The sequence below is a fragment of the Neovison vison genome, chromosome 12 (genome assembly GCF_020171115.1).
Source record: "Neovison vison isolate M4711 chromosome 12, ASM_NN_V1, whole genome shotgun sequence".
NCBI classification, from domain to species: domain Eukaryota; kingdom Metazoa; phylum Chordata; class Mammalia; order Carnivora; family Mustelidae; genus Neogale; species Neogale vison.
This window is the reverse complement of record NC_058102.1, coordinates 123,157,270-123,175,632: the sequence shown is the minus strand read 5'-3', so window position 1 is coordinate 123,175,632 and position 18,363 is coordinate 123,157,270. Positions and strand designations below refer to the sequence as shown.

General features: G+C 40.0%; 1 protein-coding gene across 1 annotated transcript in view; it reads left to right on the top strand.

The window, feature by feature from the left end:
• Positions 1 to 18,363, top strand: part of ITGA8 (integrin subunit alpha 8) — a 174,666-nt gene that overhangs the window by 29,249 nt on the left and 127,054 nt on the right. Inside the window, exons 5-9 of the mRNA XM_044227132.1 lie at positions 1,552 to 1,613; positions 2,904 to 2,949; positions 10,578 to 10,703; positions 11,810 to 11,854; positions 17,450 to 17,493. Coding sequence (XP_044083067.1) covers positions 1,552 to 1,613; positions 2,904 to 2,949; positions 10,578 to 10,703; positions 11,810 to 11,854; positions 17,450 to 17,493 — 323 coding nt within the window. The remainder of the gene's footprint in view (positions 1 to 1,551; positions 1,614 to 2,903; positions 2,950 to 10,577; positions 10,704 to 11,809; positions 11,855 to 17,449; positions 17,494 to 18,363) is intronic.

Genomic DNA, 18,363 nt, shown 5'->3' with positions numbered 1-18,363 from the left:
AGCGTGTATTTGATAGAACAGTGTATTATAATATATAGGGAGCATCTGGAGAAGAATGGATGATGACAATGCTAAAATTATCCAACGACTAACCACGGAAAGAAAAAAACAGAAGACATTCTAGAAAAAGCTAGAAAGACCAGATCTATCAAAAATCTTCTGAAACAGGCACACCTAGTCTATACATTTTTCCTATGATGTCCATTTCTTTTCCTGCTCTTATTTTAGTTTCCATTCAGGAATATCCTTGATAAAAAAGGAGTAATTGTTTGCATGTTCATACCAAGCTACATAATGATTGAGATGCCCCCTCAACCGAACTACATTTTGATTTTATGCTAAGCACTTTAGAAGCAGTAGACCGGGGGCACCTGGGTGGCTCAGTGGGTTAAGTGTCTGCTTTCAGCTCAGGTCATGATCCCTGGGTCCTGGGATCGAGCCCTTCATCTGGCTCCCTGCTTAGTCAGGAGTCTGCTTCTCCCACTCCCGCTCCCCCTGCTTATGTTCTGCCTCTCTCTCTCCAGCTCTGTGTCAAATAATAAATAAGATAATATAAAAATTTAAAAAGCTGTAGACAGTACTAAATTCCTGATCCTAATGTCCTAGAAACTTTATAAAATGTCCTGGGACTCCACTGGTTGACCTGCCCATAATCTTAAAAACAGTATGATAAAGACCTATTGGACATTCAGTTAGTGAATTATATTGGATAGAGTGCAAAATAAGCCATTACTAGAGGGCTTTCTCTTTTGAAAACACTGATATTTCAATGCATCCATGCAATTCGTTGTGACCAAAAATACAATTTCCAAATGTACCTAACTCATGATAATGGAATAATTTCAGGGGCACCTGCCTGGCTCAGTGGTTTAAAGCCTCTGCCTTCAGCTCAGGTCGTGATCCCAGGGTCCTGGGATCAAGCCCCGCATCGGTCTCTCTGCTTAGCAAGGAGCCTGCTTCTTCTTCTCTCTCTCTTTCTGCCTGCCTCTCTGCCTACTTGTGATCTTGCTCTGTCAAATAAATAAATAAAATCTTAAAAAAAAAAGAATAATTCCAAATGAGTTTCCTTTTGATGATCATTAAAATTGAAACCCTTTTGGTGTCCTTAGCAGAAAGCCTCTGCCCAGGTGCCCATGTTTACCTCTCTTTTTCTCAAGGGATTTCCTTAGGAATGACACATGTGGCTTCCTACAGAACATGCAGGCAGCTCGGAAAAACACTACCGCCACTTGGGCAATGCAGAACCTAGCTGAGAGAAGGAGAGTTTATTTCTTCAAACAAACATGAGTTGTAAAACCCAAATATCATGGCTCCAAGGGACGTTATTCCTAGTGATCTTACTACAGAATCTCAATGACATTTAGGACAAGAAAATAACTGGAAATATATTTCAGAACTCACTCAGATTGAATTTTTAAAAATACAAAACACACATTGGTCATTTTAAATTTAGAAGTCTATAGAGAAAACAACAGAATATCCTGAATTGGTTATTAAAATATATCTTGGAAATGATGATGTTATAACATTCCTTTATTTTGATCACTCTAGGTAATGCTGATCCAGAAGGCCAGGGTTACTGCCAAGCAGGATTTAGTCTGGATTTTTATAAGGTGAATGCCTTTGGTCTTGTAGCTTCTAATATTTGTTTTATCTGTTTGGTTGTGGTTTTCTTTTGTTTTTGTGGGTTTTTTTTTTGGGGGGGTGCCTTCTGTCTCTCACTCCCATCCCCACCCCCATAAACCACCACCACCAAAAGAAACTTTAAGGTATATATCTGGCCTGTTTGGGCAACTTCTTCAAATATTTTTGTTTGCTCTTTATTTTCATTAATCTATGCAGATGACAAACTGTTAAAATAGCACAGAAATACATATGAGGAAAAGCAACAGTCTTTCTTCCTATCTCTTGTGATAGTCATTTTATTTCTGTGTGTGTGATAGTAATTTTAAATGAAAAGATCTCAAAAACTCCGTGAGAGAAATGTGCTTCCAAAATAAAAAAAAATCACAAGAATCAATGAATCGCTTTATCTCGTAGCTGTAATTCACTGATGAGATTTAACATTAGTGTCAAAATTCACACATTCTTTCATAAAAATGAAAAACAGAGATGCCTAGTAAGACAAGAGGGGACAAAGATTTCATCGTTATGAAAATAGTATAGAAAAAATTATTTCACATACAAAGTTCATGGCCTTTTTTATCATTGTCCTTTTTTCCCTTCCACTGAAAGTTAAGGTTGGAGAGCTTGGAAGGTGGGGTTTTAAAGAGAAGGAAAAATTTGTATTTGCTAGTCTGCAGTTTTTACTTTCTCTCCTGAGAGGGAGCGAGGGGGCTGGATAGAGATGTATGGATAAAATAAGCATTACTGTTGCCTTGAGATAAATAGAACCCAAATTTTCTTTTTGTGGCAAAAGCTCAAAAGATCATGTCTGCTAAATTACACAGCATTAAACTTGTATATATTTTGCTTATCTGAGGCAGTGCCAGAGCACTGAATTTATATATCCTCAAGGAAGAGAATTCAACTTAGCTAATGGAGTCCAATGAAAATTATTTAATAGGTTAACACACTAAATAGTGGAAAGCAAGAATAGGAAATAAAATGAGCTGCATGCCTCCGATAGAAGGGCCTCATTTAAAAATTGCTTTTTTATGTATAACAAATTGTTAGAGCAATGCCTATTCACAATGACTTATCACTTAAAAAAAAAAGTCTGGAGGGATGGGGCGGCTGGGTGATGGACATCACCCAGCATAGGGATATGGTGAGTGCTGTGAATTGTGTAAGACAGACGAATCACAGACCTGTACCCCTGAAACAAATAATACGTTATATGTTAATTTTTTTTTTTTAAAGTCTGTTTTCCTTTTCTAATCGTTGCTGTTTCTGTTTTTTAGAATGGAGACCTCATAGTAGGAGGACCGGGAAGCTTTTATTGGCAAGGTACGTCCCACTAGCAGAGAAGAAATGGCCATTTGTTGTTACTAACATAGAGATGAGGTACAAGGAACAATCCAATGTTAACCTTTTATTATATTCATTTGTTTTATCCATGTTCATAATTGCCCAAATGATTGAGCTATCATTTCCCCCTTGAACATTGTTATATAAATGATATTTTAAGATACTGCTGCAGCTTAATTCATTAATTCACCAAGTATTTACAGAGGCTGTGCCAGGGTTTGTGCCAGATGCTGGGGATACGGTGATGAGTAAAGACAGACATTGTTCCTACCCTCACAAGGTTTATACTTGGGGGAAGGTGCGGGCATCCGTCCAGCACTCATGCCAAGTACGAGACACTCCGCACATGGTCCTTGCCGTGAAGGACAGGTATGTCACGATGGAGCCGTTAAGAGTGGAGAAAGCTTCTCCCAGGACGGCCCTTGCAGATGTTTTGTCCTCTGTGACTGAAATTACAACCTGTGCTCTGCTTAGGGAGCCTCGAGCTAGGTGCAGGACAGCATCAGCCTGTACAGGCCGATGCCTCCTAATTCTTAGAAAGGTGTTACGTAGGCCAGCAGCTGCCCTAAGGTCAACTAACTTGAAAGTAAGCAACCCTGAAGGGAGATCTGAACTTTGCTAGGAGGTAACTAGCAAAGAGAGAAGGGACTATATGGGAATATACGGGACTACATGATCCAAAATTGAACAGTCAGGTGAGGGGAAGGGAAGCCAGGGTGACCAGCGTCAGGAGATCGGGGAGGAGCTGCTGAGAGGTATGGAGCAGGACCCTTGGCCATGAAGGGCTTGCAGGCCAATGTAAGCAACTTTGTCTTTATCCTGAAAACAATAAGAAGTCCCTGGTAGGTTGCAGGAGTTCAAATAGATGGCCGTAGCTACACTGTTGCTTGTCTTGAGAATAATGGGAAATGGTTGGAGAGTTTTAAGCATGGGATGCTATGATCAGATCTGTGTTTTGAAAAGATCACTCTGGCCGCTTTGTGGAAAATGGATTAGAGTTGGCCAAAGTGAGGTATCTCCAAAGCCATTATAAAGTGATAAGTCTGTTATAAGTTTATAAGGTAAACTAACTATAAGGTTTAGTTAAAGATGCTTGCTACTTAGAAAAGTTAATAGTACAGATTGAATAGGAGGAGAAATTAGAGAGATGCTTTGGAGGGAAAACAAGCCCCCTAGCTAATGGGTTGGGTATGTGAGGGTGAGGGTAGGGAGGGGAGGGGAGGATGCCCAGCATAACTTTCTGACTTTTGCATTTGCGTGGGTATATGTGGGTCCCACTCACTGAGATGAGAACAGGTTTGGAGTGGAATGGAGAGGGAAGACTATGAGTTTGCTTTTGGTTTTGTTGAATATGAACATGTTTGAGATATACAAGGCTTTTCACATTAGTGTTTAGATATACGGGCTTCAGGTCTGAGAAGATATCTAGGTTAAAATACAAACCTCCATCACTTGTGTATTGGTAACAAGTAAAGCCATGGGTGTGGATGTGATGCCTACAGAGAAATGATGGAGAATATTTGCTGAATTTGGGCTGTAACATTAAGGATAAAGATAGAGTAGGCTATGAGAGAGGTGAATAGTTGACTGAAGTTTTTCTTTTAAAATGGTAGACACCAGATCATATTAAAAAGCCAACGGAAGAGTATAAATATTGGGAGTCTGAAAAAGATGCTGGAGTAGGAGGACCCTAAGCTCCCCTTGTCCCATAGATACAACTAGAAAACACTCCCATCAGTGTCAATAGCCCAGAAAACAGCCCCAAGATTGGCAGAACAAATGCCACAACTAACTGTAGAGAAGAGACCATACTGAAGAAGGGAGGTAGGGCGGAAATGTGGTAGGGAGCTAACCAGACCCCCGGGGCTGTCCTTGGGAGGGAAGGACACTGCAGGGCCAGAGAAGGGAGGGAAATAGGCTATCATGTCAGGGATTCCTCAGAGGAATGATAAATCCCTATTATATTGGCTTTGAAAACCAGAGGGACTGCCTTTCATGAGTTCTTATAACCAATGGGACTTAAAACCTGGAACTTTAAAAATCAGTGAACTCAGCTCCGAGAGAACAAACCAGGCAAGAGGAAACCGAGTCCCTCTCTAAAGAGATAGCACAATAAACAGCCCCTGGGGAGATACAGCATAGAAGCTGTGGTTTGTAAAGTAACTGGGATCCACAGGAAGGAGAGTTGGCTACTAAACTCAGAGTGTGTGCTAATGGAGCAGAGACAGTTGGGGAACTTCTCCAGAAAGAAAGGAGCTGACAGGTGCCATTTCCTCCCAAGACCCCCAGCATAAACACGCCACCTTGCAGCGTGGTGGTGCTGCCCACACTCACCACCGAACTTGCTAACACCATCAGCCCACGCTTTGCACTTCCGTCAACCTGTCCGCCTCCAGCCAGTCCAGCCTCAGTCGCAGCTGCTGCAGGTCCCCTCCCACAGACCAGCAAAACACCTATTCATGCTTTGCCTCCTGCCCCCGTGCACTTTGAGGATCCATTCCTTTAACACTCTTGACCAGAAGACATCCAAAGTGGTGCCACCAGCCTGGCAGTGTGCCAGCAGCCTTGACAGGGGCCAGCAGCCCTCCACAGTGGCTCCTGGCCTGGGGAGAGGAACAGGTAGCCACACGCACCTGTCAGACTGTGGCCCCAGAAGTGGGCAGATACCTGCTGTGCGGGATAGACACTGCTGTGCCCACCAGTGAGAGTTTCTCAGGCAACAACATGGGGAGAGTTCAGTGATGCTGCATCTCTGGCAGATGCCTGGTCTGACTCAACTCAAGCCCAGGGAGAGCCCAGACTGGCCCACTAACAGCAGAGGGACCAAACCCTGCCCACAACAGGCAAAGAGAGTCACTGTGGATGCCTGGACTGAAGGAAAAGTAGCTCAGCCACAGCAACAGGGCACATACGACACACAGAGGAGACACTTCTGAAGTGTCAGCTTCTCATGAACCGTGACACTGCTGTGTTGAGCTTCTCTGTTTCATAAGGCCACTCCTTTCAAGAGCAGGAGACGTAGCTGACTTTCCTAGTACACACAAACAGACACAGAGATTTGGATGAAATGAGGAGACAGAGGATTATGTCCCAAATGGAAGAATGGGACAAATAGCACAGTATGAGATCTAAGCAAAATGGAGATAAATAATACGCCCAACGGAGAATTGAAAGTAGTAATGATACGGGGCGCCTGGGTGGCTCAGTGGTTAAGCCTCTGCCTTCAGCTCGGGTCGTGATCCCGGCATCCCGCATGAAATGAAGTAAATAATAGACTAGAGGAAGCAGAGGAACAGATCAGTGACTTGGAGGACAGAGCAATGGAAAGAAACCAAGCTGACAAGTGAGGGGGAAAAAGTAATGCAAAATGAAAAGACTTCAGGAAATCAGTGACACCATCAAGCATAATCACTTTCACATTAGAGGGGTCCCAGAAGAGAAAGAAAAGGGGGCAGAAAATTTATCTGAAGAAATAATAGCTGAAATCTTTCCAAATCTGGGGAAGGAAACAGAAATCCAGATCCAGGAGGTACAGGGAGTCCCCAGTAAAATCAATGGAAGGAGGTGCACACCAAGATGCGTAAGTTATTAAAATGGCAAAAAATAACATATCAATAGGATATATTCACAGAACTAGGACAAACAATCCTAAAATTTGTACGGAACCACAAACGGCCCTGATCAGCCATAGCAATCTTGAAAAAGAAAAGCAAAATGGAGGTATCACAATTCCAGATTTCAAGTTATACTACAAAACTGTAGAAATCAAAACAGTGTAGTACGGGCACAAAAATAGACACACAGGCCAATGGAACAGAATGGAGAGCCCAGAAATATACTCATGATTATACACTCAATTAATCTTCAACAGAGGAGGCAAGAATATCCAATGGGAAAAAGTCTCTTCAAAAAATGGTATTGAGGGGCGCCTGGGTGGCTCAGTGGGTTAAGCTGCTGCCTTTGGCTCAGGTCATGATCTCAGGGTCCTGGGATCGAGTCCCGCATTGGGCTCTCTGCTCAGCAGGGAGCCTGCTTCCTCCTCTCTCTCTCTCTGCCTGCCTCTCTCTGCCTGCCTCTCTGCCTACTTGTGATCTCTCTCTCTGTCAAATAAATAAATAAAATCTTAAAAAGAAAAAATGGTATTGAGGGCGCCTGGGTGGCTCAGTGGGTTAAGCCACTGCCTTTCGGCTCAGGTCATGATCTCAGGGTCCTGGGATCGAGTCCCACATCGGGCTCTCTGCTCCTCGGGGAGCCTGCTTCCTCCTCTCTCTCTCTCTGCCTGCCTCTCTGCCTACTTGTGATCTTTCTCTGTCAAATAAATAAATTCTTAATTTAAAATAAAATGGTATTGAGAAAACTAAACAATTACATGCCAAAGAATGAAATTGGAGGACTTAAAGACAATACACAAAAATACACTCAAAATGGATCATGGACCTAAATGTGAAACCTGAAACCATAAAATCCTAGAAGAGAGCTCAGGCAGTCATTTCTCTGACATTGGCCATGGCAACATTTTCTAGGTATGTCTCCTGAGGCAAGGGAAACAAAACCAAAAATAAGGTATTGGGACTATTTCAAAATAAAAATCATCTGCATGGCAAAGGAAGAAGTTAACAAAACTGGAAAACAACCTACTGAATAGGAAAAGATATTTGCAAATGATAAACCCAATAAAGAATAAGTATCCAAAATATATAAAGAACTTCCACAACTCAACATCAAAAAATAGATATTCCAATTAAAAGTGGTCAGAAAAGTTGAACAGACATTTCTCCAAAGACACACAGATGCTAAGAGACGCATGAAAAGATGCTCAGTGTCACTAATCATCAGGGAAATGAAAATCAAAACCACAATGAGATATCACCTCACACCTAGCAGAATGGCTATAATCACAACAGAAGAAGCCACAAATGTTGGCAAGGATGTAGAGAAAAGGGAGTCCTGATGCACTTTTGGTGGGAATGCAAACTGGTGTAGCCACTGTGAAGGCTTCCTCTGAAAATTAAAAATAGAATTACCAAATGATTCCATAATTTCACTACTGGGTATTTACACAAAGAATACAAAAACACTAAATCAGAAAGGTATATGCACCCCCATGTTTATTTCAGCATTCCTTACAACACCCTAATTATGGAAGCAGGCCAGCTGTGCATCAAGAGATGAATGGATAAAGAAGTGGTATATTAACAATGGAATACTACTCAGCCATAAACAAGAATGAAATCTTGCCATTTGCCTCTCCATGGGTGGATCTAGAGAGTATATTACTCAGTGAAATAAGTGAATCACAGAAAGACAAATTCTATTATTTCATTCATATGTGGAATTTAAGAAACAAAACAAATGAACAAATTTTAAAAAGAGAAAAATCAAAACACAGACTCTGACAATAGAGAACAAAATGATGGTTATCAGAGGGGAGAGGGGGGGCAAGGGATGAGTGAAATATGTGAAAGGGATTAAGAGTACATTTCTTTTGACAAGCACTGAGTAATGAATAGAATTATTGTATCACTACGTTGTACACTTGAAACTAATATAACACTGTGTGTCAACTATACTGGAATTAAAATAAAAATAAATTAATAAGAAACTACAAATTTTTTTAAAAAAATCCAGTGGAAGAGATCTGGGAGATGGGTTTATGATAAAATTGTATGTGAAATTACTGTTAAGCTTCATTCATAGATATAAATATAACTATGAACATCAAATAATTAACATTTCAGTCTTAAAAATTATTTTGTAAATTGAAAAACTGTATTTTATGCAGCAGATGGTTATAAAGTAAAAATTATGTGTTTAAAAAGATTTTCTTCTAGGGGCACCTGGGTGGCTCAGTGGGTTAAAGCCGCTGCCTTTGGCTCAGGTCTTGATCTCAGGGTAGTGAGATCGAGCCCCACATTGAGCTCTCTGCTCGGCAGGGAGCCTGCTTCCCTCTCTCTCTCTGCCTGCCTCTCTGCCTACTTGTGATCTCTCTCTGTCAAATAAATAAATAAAGTCTTTAAAAACAAAACAAAAAAGATTTTCTTCTGATTCACTTGACTAGATAATCAATCTAATTCACTTGATTAGATACTTTTTTCCTTTCCTTAAGTTAAAATGTCAGATACTGATGATTTGCTGAAAAGTAACCATACCAAGGAGATTTAGAAGCATTGTCTGTGATAGGTAATGTAAAATTTTATTTAGGCTTAAGATTATAATGGATATTGAAGCAGCTAAAGGAAACAGACAAAGGCAGTGTGTACGTGGGAGGTGAGAAGGGGGTATTTAGATTTAAACCAGAGAAAATTGGCAAATTGTTCACAGTCATTTCAGGCACAGTCACTGGGAAATATTTATGGTCAGATTTGATAATTTTATTCCTTTTGGACTTCAAACAGAAAGACTGTGAATTATCACTAAATTCCCAAAGAATAATTTGGCTTTCAAACTAATATTAATATTAAATATTGGTTTCTTGAAATCCTTTCTCCAGTTTTCTCCCAAAAGGCATGAGATCACACTTGTCCCTTAATGTCCATTATAAATATAGGAATGCATGGAAATTGTGGTGAAAAATTGCTGGCCATCTTCTGGTTATTTGACCACCCCAATATGATCGTATTTCAAGACTTTTAATAGTGACTTTATTTGGGAGATATTAGCCAGTTCTTACTGTATCATTGTTGGCAGCCATGGATTCCTTTTTCTTTCTTTCTTTTTTTTTTTTTTCCCTAAAATTCTGGGTCTCACTGGACCTCATAGCCTCCCATTGTCCTAATTTATTCTCTATGTATACATTTTAGCATTAAAATTTTAGCATAACAAATAAAGGGCTCAAAGTTTATGTAATTCCCTCTCTTACATAACTGATAGATTTCACAATCTATTAACTAAGTGATTTAGATTTAATCTGTATTTTGTGAGAACACAAAATTTTTCTTAGAATGCCAAAGACGACCTTGGTTGTAATGACAAATACCCTGAAAGCAAAACCACATGACTTGAGGGAAACCACTCATGCTCTCTGGGCCTCAGTTTCCCCACCTATAAGAATTCATGTTTTGGCTAGGTGATCTCAGAATTAGATGATGTTTCTTCTAGCCACCATGTTCCAGATTAAAAATTTAATCCAGGGGCTCCTGGGTGGCTCAGTGGGCTAAACCTCTGCCTTCGGCTCAGGTCATGATCTCAGGGTCCTAGGATCGAGCAGGGAGCCCGCTTCCTCCTCTCTCTCTGCCTGCCTGTCTGTCTACTTGTGATCTCTGTCAAATAAATAAATAAAATCTTTAAAAAAATTTAATCCATAAATTTTGCCAACAGGTGTCTTTATTCAGATATTTTTCCCACTTGGAGATGGCGTATGTATTGCGAAGGCATTGGGAAGACAGATAAAATTATGTAGTTCATCTTTGTTTCTTCAGTCAGAATAGAAAGTTCTATCCAGCTGTAACCAGCTTTACCTTGCAGTTTGGCAGGTGGGAAAATTCATCATCAAAAATGCAAGCAATTCCATGATTATTTTCAGGGGAGGATATGTTATTCAGATTCTGCCCAAGGAGGGCCTGCCTCTTACATTCATTCAGCTAATGTATTCATTTGTTTGAACACAGGTCAGGTGATCACTGCCAGTATTGCCGATATCATTGCAAATTACTCATTCAAGGATATTCTAAGGAAATTGGCTCGAGAAAAACAGACGGACGTGGCTCCAGCTTCCTATGATGATAGTTACCTTGGTGAGAATTGTTGCTCAACCCACTCGTTGTTCTCAAAAGGCAAACATATTAAATGTAGATGCAAATTTTATTCCTCACTTATCTAATATTATTCTGCAACTTATGCGAATTTTCATTCCCTGCTAGCTTAGAATGGACTTTATTTTTGTCGAGCCATGTTATAAAAGTCTTTTCTTTAGATTCAGCCTACTTTATAGACTCTGTAACAGATTCTTTCTGCATATTCAACAACCATTTTTTTATTTTAAAAATGTCAATAAATTAGACTTAGGTGCATACTTCCTTCACAGAATAAAACACTGGCCTCAGCCCCAAAGTCAATATCTTACTTACTGGGGGATTTTGATGGTTGCTTTTGTGTTTTGATTTAGGCTGTAGTATGCAGTTATGCAATCAAACACCAACCATCATAGTGTGTTGCACATAAAATATTTTGCCAATTGTAGAGAGTATGAGTTAGTGGAGCTGTTCAGCGCTATAGGGGCAACATGCTAGCGGTCCTTTCCAGTTTTTAGAGCAACAACAAAAGACATTCTAGTTGCTAGAATGTTGTCAAAATGTATTATATGCAAACCATACAACCTCATTGAACCTCTGTTGCTTCCCACTTTTGGCATTTTGATTGCTAGATAAATTAAGCAAAATGTAGTTATATTTTTTACCTCACCTCGCTTTAGAGGTAAGTGCAATTTGTGGAAAACCATCCTTAAAGAAATTAGGAAACAGACCTTCTTGATGATAAGCAGCAGCAAAACCTGAGAAAAAGGATACTTTTCAGAGCATCACCTCTGATCCTGAGGAGTCAGCAACCCTAAAATGCGGTGGCCCCCATTTACACTTTAAGGTGGATTGTGAAGCATCCTTCAGAATCGGAATTGGGCTGCCAGGCCTCAGAAGAAGCAGATTGATTATGCTTCCAGGATTTAGTACAGAACTGCTCATCTTGGCATCACTAATTTTTCCCTCTGCAAAACCCTAAACTTTTATGTTACAGTATTTGTTGAGATTTCTGAGCAAACAGTACTATGGTAATTCTTTTGTTTTTCTAGACATAGCTCATTTGTAAAGCCTTCAAGTGTGATTGGTTTTTCTTTTCTTTAACACAGGATATTCAGTTGCTGCTGGGGAATTTACTGGAGACTCTGAGCAAGGTGAGAGACATTATTGAATGTAAGGCAAGGAAAGATAAGGTGACCTAAAAAGCCCCTTTATAAATGTAATTTTCTTCATTACACAAAATGTATAAAAATGGAATCCCAGAATGTATATGATAACAATCTATAGAAAAACAAACAAAATACACTTCAGGACAGCTTTATAAGTCTCAAGAAATTCCGTAAGACTGAATATCCATCTTTATCAAATGTAGTTAAGCAACAAAACACAAGTACAGTAATCCCATGTTATGCATAAAAAAATAAGGTGATTAAATGGCCTACACAAAAGCTATGCTGTTAGTGAGAGATCAAATTTGAGAAATCAACATTTCCCATATTTAATTTAATTTCTGGGATCTCATGTTAGACATATCCATACTAAACTCCCTACTGGACTCCAAAACAACATCTCCATGTTATTTCCTTTTCCCCTTTGGACATGCTCAAGCCCAAAACAATGGAATTAATTAACCCCTATTCTCATATGCCCCTCACCTGTCCTCTGTATCTTGAGAAGGCTGTCATCCCTGGTTTCAATCCACTGAGTCTGAAGCCACTCTAATTTGCAGTGGTCAAATGCTACTTTTTTTTTTTTTTTAGTATAATTTCAGTTGTCGTCTCCTCCAGAAATCCTTCTTTCACTTCCTTCTGTAAACTCCTATCTCGTCTCATTTTTCTCTCTTGTAAGGCGTTTAGCATTTACTTATTTGTCCAATATTTTTTGAGCACCTACTCTACGCCAGGCTCTGTGTTAAGTGCTGAACACACAGAGGCGAACAGATGGTCCTTGAACTGAGTTTATGGTCCTAGTGGGCCTGATAGGCATTAAAGAATAACCCAAAATACCTGATTAAAAATTGTAGTAGCAGGCACCTAGGTGGCTCAGTGGGTTAAGTCTAAGCCTTCGGCTCAGGTCATGATCCTAGGGTCCTGGGATCGAGCCCCATATTGGTCTCTCTGCTTGGCGGGGCATCTGCTTCCCCCTTTCTCTCTGCCTGTCTCTCTGCCTACTTGTGTTCTCTGTCTATGAAATAAATAAATAAAATATTTGTTAAAAATTGTAGTAAGTACTAGAATAAAGTTCTAAACATGAAATGAATCCAACCCTCATGACCTAATCACCTTTCAGAAACCCTGCCTCCTGAGGCCATTGCATTAGGGGTTAAGTTTCAATACTACAAATTTTGGGGGGGACACAAATATTCAGTCCATAGGAATACTTATCACATACAAGACTGGTATTGATTATTGAATGACTCAATCATCAATCAATCAGTATTTTCATCTTGTTTCATACGAACCTTAACTACTTTTTACTAATGTGTTTTAATGAACTCACAAAGCATTAAGAGTAAATGAAATGTGGCCATCCCTAGAAATCATCAGAGCTCTAATTGTTTCACATCAACAGGACCCACAAAGCAGAAATTCACAGAGAATAAAACACTTATGCAGTGAGGTAGGGGTTGAAAGCAGGGTGTTTTTTTTTTTTCTTTAAAAGAACATTTTTCTTGAAATATGAGCTAATTTTTAAAGGTCCTATCTTTCCATTTATTTTTTTCTTCAAGATATTAAAAGAAAATCTATTGTGGTATTTAAAAGCATGGACTTTGGACCCATGACCACTTGAGTTTCAACCCTGACTTTGCCACTTACCAGCTCTGTGACCTAGTTACCTAAATCTCAGTGCCTCTATGTCTTAATTTCTAAAAGATGGTTGGTGGTAATGATGAAGGTGATGATGATGATGATAATGATAAGGAATGATGATGATGATGATGATGATAATATTATCTATATCATGGGATTTTTATGAGATTAAATAAACTAATCCTACATGTTCATGAAACAGTAGAATAATTCCTGATACATAACAAATGCCATTTAAATATTAGCTATAAGAAGAAAGAACTCTTGGATTAGGCACCATCAGGATAAAACTGAATTCCTAGTACCTTAGAAGAGTCAAATCTTATAATCACTCAGTGATTAAGCAAAAAAAACTGTAAAATATGCCAAGTGATTTTAAACAACATTAAACTCTTGGAAGTTTCCCCACCCAGTACAGCATTTAGTCCTGACCCATGGAAATTAATAGGGAGTTTACCCCAAAGATACAGATGCAGTGAAAAAAAGGGCCATGGATAGCCCAATGTTCATAGCAGCAATGGCCACCATTGCCAAACCATGGAAAGAGCCAAGATGCCCTTGAACAGACGAATGGATAAAGAAGATGTGGTCCATACATACAAGGTTTATCATGAGTTACTGAAATGGATCTAAGAAGAGTCCGTTAATTTCCCGCCCAACTGAATATCTTTATATTTATTTGAGTGACAGTTCTAACTCCCCTTAAACTCCAGTTTCCCCATCTTGATCATTTTTAAATAATGACGAACATTTTAAACCAACATTTACTTTTAATAATTCCTAGTGTTGTAACCATATGAGCCTGCAGACCCCAATGTTACTGAGTGTGAGGGTTGTTGTCTTCTAAACGGAATTCTGAATGTTTATGGAATGCTTAGTAGTGGTTGTCATGTATTTCAAATGGGATAGTCGGTCTTTTTTGGAATCAGTCAACTCCAGTATGTTGGATGGTGGTTTGCTGTTACATGCCAATTTAATTCATACTAAATAAAGATTATTGAAAACTGAGCAGTGTGCTAGCTACAGTTCTGCCACCTTTCCCAGAAATCTGTCCAGATAGCTTAGTTTTTCTGAGCCTGGTTTATTCTTCAAGGACATGCTTCACCTTCCCTCCAATTGCTGTAGTTGAGCAATCTATGCTCCTTTGTCAAGTAAACCTGTACAGTTTGCACCAGGCTCCATTCCCTCTCATGAATCAAAGAAGGAACTCCAGCCATTCCTAATTCTCTATCTCATATCATCAGGGTTTTCTTTTCTTTTCTTTCTTTTTTTAATCATTCCCATGAATATACAAGCATACTGTTACTTTTCATGTCTTAAAAACAAAATCTCTTTTTCCACTTCCCCCTCCAGCAAGCCCCTATAGTCTCTGCTTCAAAAGAGCTGTCACTCGTCTCTGCCTGTATCTCTGTCTACCAGTTCCACTACCCTGCTCCTCTTAAAGTCACTGCTCAGCTGAAACAGCTGCTGTCAAGCAAACCAGAGGCCTCCATGCAGCTCATCTTCCTTAACCATTAGGAGCATTTGACAGACTTCATCATTACCTCCTCATTAAATATCCAGACTGGCAGTTCCTTCTTCTATTTTATCGATTCCCCTTTAATTTCCCTCATCTCATTGAAGTGTCCCAGGATTAAATATTTGGACTGTTTCTTTCCTCTTTGAATTTTGGTAATCTCCTCCTATCTCACTTCTTTTTTCAGCTTATACTGAATTCCAGGTCCATGGTACTTCTCCAGATTACACTGAATTCTAGGTTCAGGGGTACACGTTCCAAGATCTAGAACCTCAAACTCAATACTCAACATCTCTATTTGAAGAGCTGTCTCAAACTTAATGTGCTCATAAGCAAACGCCTGATCTTCTCCCTGAAACATGGCTTACCTTCCATCATCTCTATGACAATGCCATGCTCCCAGTTGCTCAAGCTGAACACCTTGGAAGTCAGCCTTGGACTGCACTCTTTCTCTCACACCCCATCCATATTCAAGTCATGAGCAAATCCTACTAACTAAACTCTCAAAATATGACTGGAATCTGACCACTTCTCACTTTATGCACGGCTTCTACTCTGATGCAAATCCCCCAACTCCATTGCAGTAGACTCCTACCCAGTCTCCCTGCTTCTACCCTTGCCCTCCTGTAGTCTGTTCTAAATTCAGCAACCAAAGTGGTCCTTCAGAAACAGAAGTCAAATTGTGTAACTTCTTTGATCCAGTGATTTTTCAACTCATTCAGTCTGAAATTCAAGTCTTCACAATGACCTGAGAGACTCCATTCATCAGGCTACTAGTTATTTTGACCTCATCTCCTACCCCTTTATATCTCATTTCCTCTCCTCCAGCCACTCTGGTCTCCTTACTGCTCTTTGAATACGCCAGAAACACTTCTACCTCAGGACCTTTGCACTTGCCATTCTTTCTGACTAGAACATACTTTTCCAACTTCTCCATAATATTTATAGCCTCACTTTCTTCAGTCTTTGCTCTAATGTCACTTTCTTGCCATATCCTTTCCTGCCAGTTGTGCCGTAGAAGTTATAAGTCCTTCCTCATCTCCCCTCCAGCATTCTCTGTAGCAATTTACTATTTGTTTTCTCTCACTCACTACACTGATCCTCTTCAAATATGCCATTTCATTGACTCTGCTTTTTAAATTGACTGTCTCTTCCAACGAAGAGTATAAGTTCTGTGAAAGTAGGGAATTTTGTCCATTTTGCTCACTACTGTATACTCCATTTGCCTATAAATATTTATTTATTGAATGAATGGAATTACTACTGAAAAGTCTAACATAGAACCCCAAATGAACCTTCTTTGATTATTAATGCTAACAGCATGATCACCCACCTCTTCTAGAACACTGCACACCAGATATAGTTGATGCTAGAACTTATGCTGTACCTTTCAGGGCAGGAGGAGGGGAAGGGAAATTCAAATGGAAGGGGATTCTCTTCCAGGTCCTTCCTATTTAAATTAAACTAAATTTTTAACCCCAGTGAATCAAAAGATGCTCTAGATTTGTAGAAATAAGAACTGAAAGATCTTTGATAATCAGCAATTCCAACTCCCACCAATTACAGGTGACTGGAAAAAATGGGGTTCAGTGACACATCCCAGGTATATGGCAGGCCCGAGAATAACACCATTATCTTCTGAATGTAGAGCCAGATAATAGTGCAATGAGTTATATGGACACATTCCCCCAGGTTTGCCTCTTCCATTTCTGTTAGTGAAGCTTCCCTTTTGGGGGATGCTTAACTACCAGGTGACCCACTAATTCTGCTACCAGCAAACATTTCCAAGGGGGCTGGACTTAATGTCATTTATGATGGCACTTCTTTAGGTAACTGGAATGTTTTAACATGTTAGTGTGACAGAAGCTGTACTTTTTACACTAACACAAAAGACGTTGCCACAGGGGTGCCTGGGTGGCTCAGTGGGTTGACGCCTCTGCCTTCGGCTCGGTCGTGATCTCAGGGTCCTGGGATCGAGCCCCGCATCGGGCTCTTTGCTCCGCAGGGAGCCCGCTTCCTCCTCTCTCTCTTTGCCTGCCTCTCTGCCTACTTGTGATCTCTGTCGGGTAAATAAATAAAATCTTAAAAAAAAAAAAAAAAGACGTTGCCACAGTGAAAGCTGGAGAAGCCAGAGTAAGAGGTTTAGCCTACAAATCACACACAGAGCTGAGAAGCCAGGCTTGTGCTGTACGGGCAAAAACACATGGAGAGCAGTGATGAAGACTGGTAAATCTCACAGTACAACTTTTGTTCTGTTTTCCATGGTCTGTAGCAGAAGCAAAAGTAAACACAAAACCGTGACTTCACACTTCCAGCTGCCCACATGATGGTTACTCCTGTAAAAGGCACTGTCTTTAATTGATGTGTTGGATAGCTTTAAAATATATGTAATCCCCCTCTCAATGGCTAATTTTATCCCCCAGAACTGGTTGCTGGCGTTCCAAGAGGAGCACAGAATTTTGGATATGTGAGTACAAAGAATACATTGTTGGATATTTTCTTAGAGATGCAAAGAAATGTTTCATTTCACTCAACTTTTGAATGGTTTAAAATGCCTTTTAATAGTGAGCCCCTACAGATCCATGTTTGTTTGCTTAATGAAAAGGAAGGAAAACAAGTGAAGCTAGATTTTTTTTTTTTTCCTGATCTGTGTATAGGACAAGCTACAGAGTTTGTGGGACCTGGTACAAAATGAAGATGCAGATCCCTTTGTTCAAAATTATTAAGAATTTTAGGATCACAACAGTTGGGCATTAAACCAAGGGTGGGGCCTGATGGAGCATGGGGGCCCGTGTGATGGTGCAGAGGTCACACCCACGAAGCCAGCACGATCCTTGGGCATCACCCAGGAATAATTGCAAAGGATACTGTTGCCGATGTGCTCGGCATTTTAATATGCCTCATATGGTAGAAATGAGAAAATCAATTGTTATTGCACTTGTGTATTAGTTTCCTGAGATGGCCATGACAAATTACCACAAACTGGGTGGCTTAAAACAACATACAGTTATTTTCTCATAGTTCAGGAGACCAGGGTCTGAAATCCCAGTGTCAGACAAGGGACCTTTTTCATCTGTTCCAGCTTTAGGTGGCCACTGCCTTTTTTGGTGTGTGAGCATGACTCCAATCTCTGCCTCTACCTCCAGATGGCCTTCTTCCATCTGTGTCTATGTATGTCCTCTCCTCTCTGATGAGGACATCAGTCTTTGGATATAGGACCCACCCTAAATCCAGGATGATTTAATTTCAAGTTCCTTAATGTATTTCATCTACAAAGACCCTATTTCTAAGTAAGGTCCCCACCTGACGTTTTGGGCAATGTGAACTTTGTAGGGAT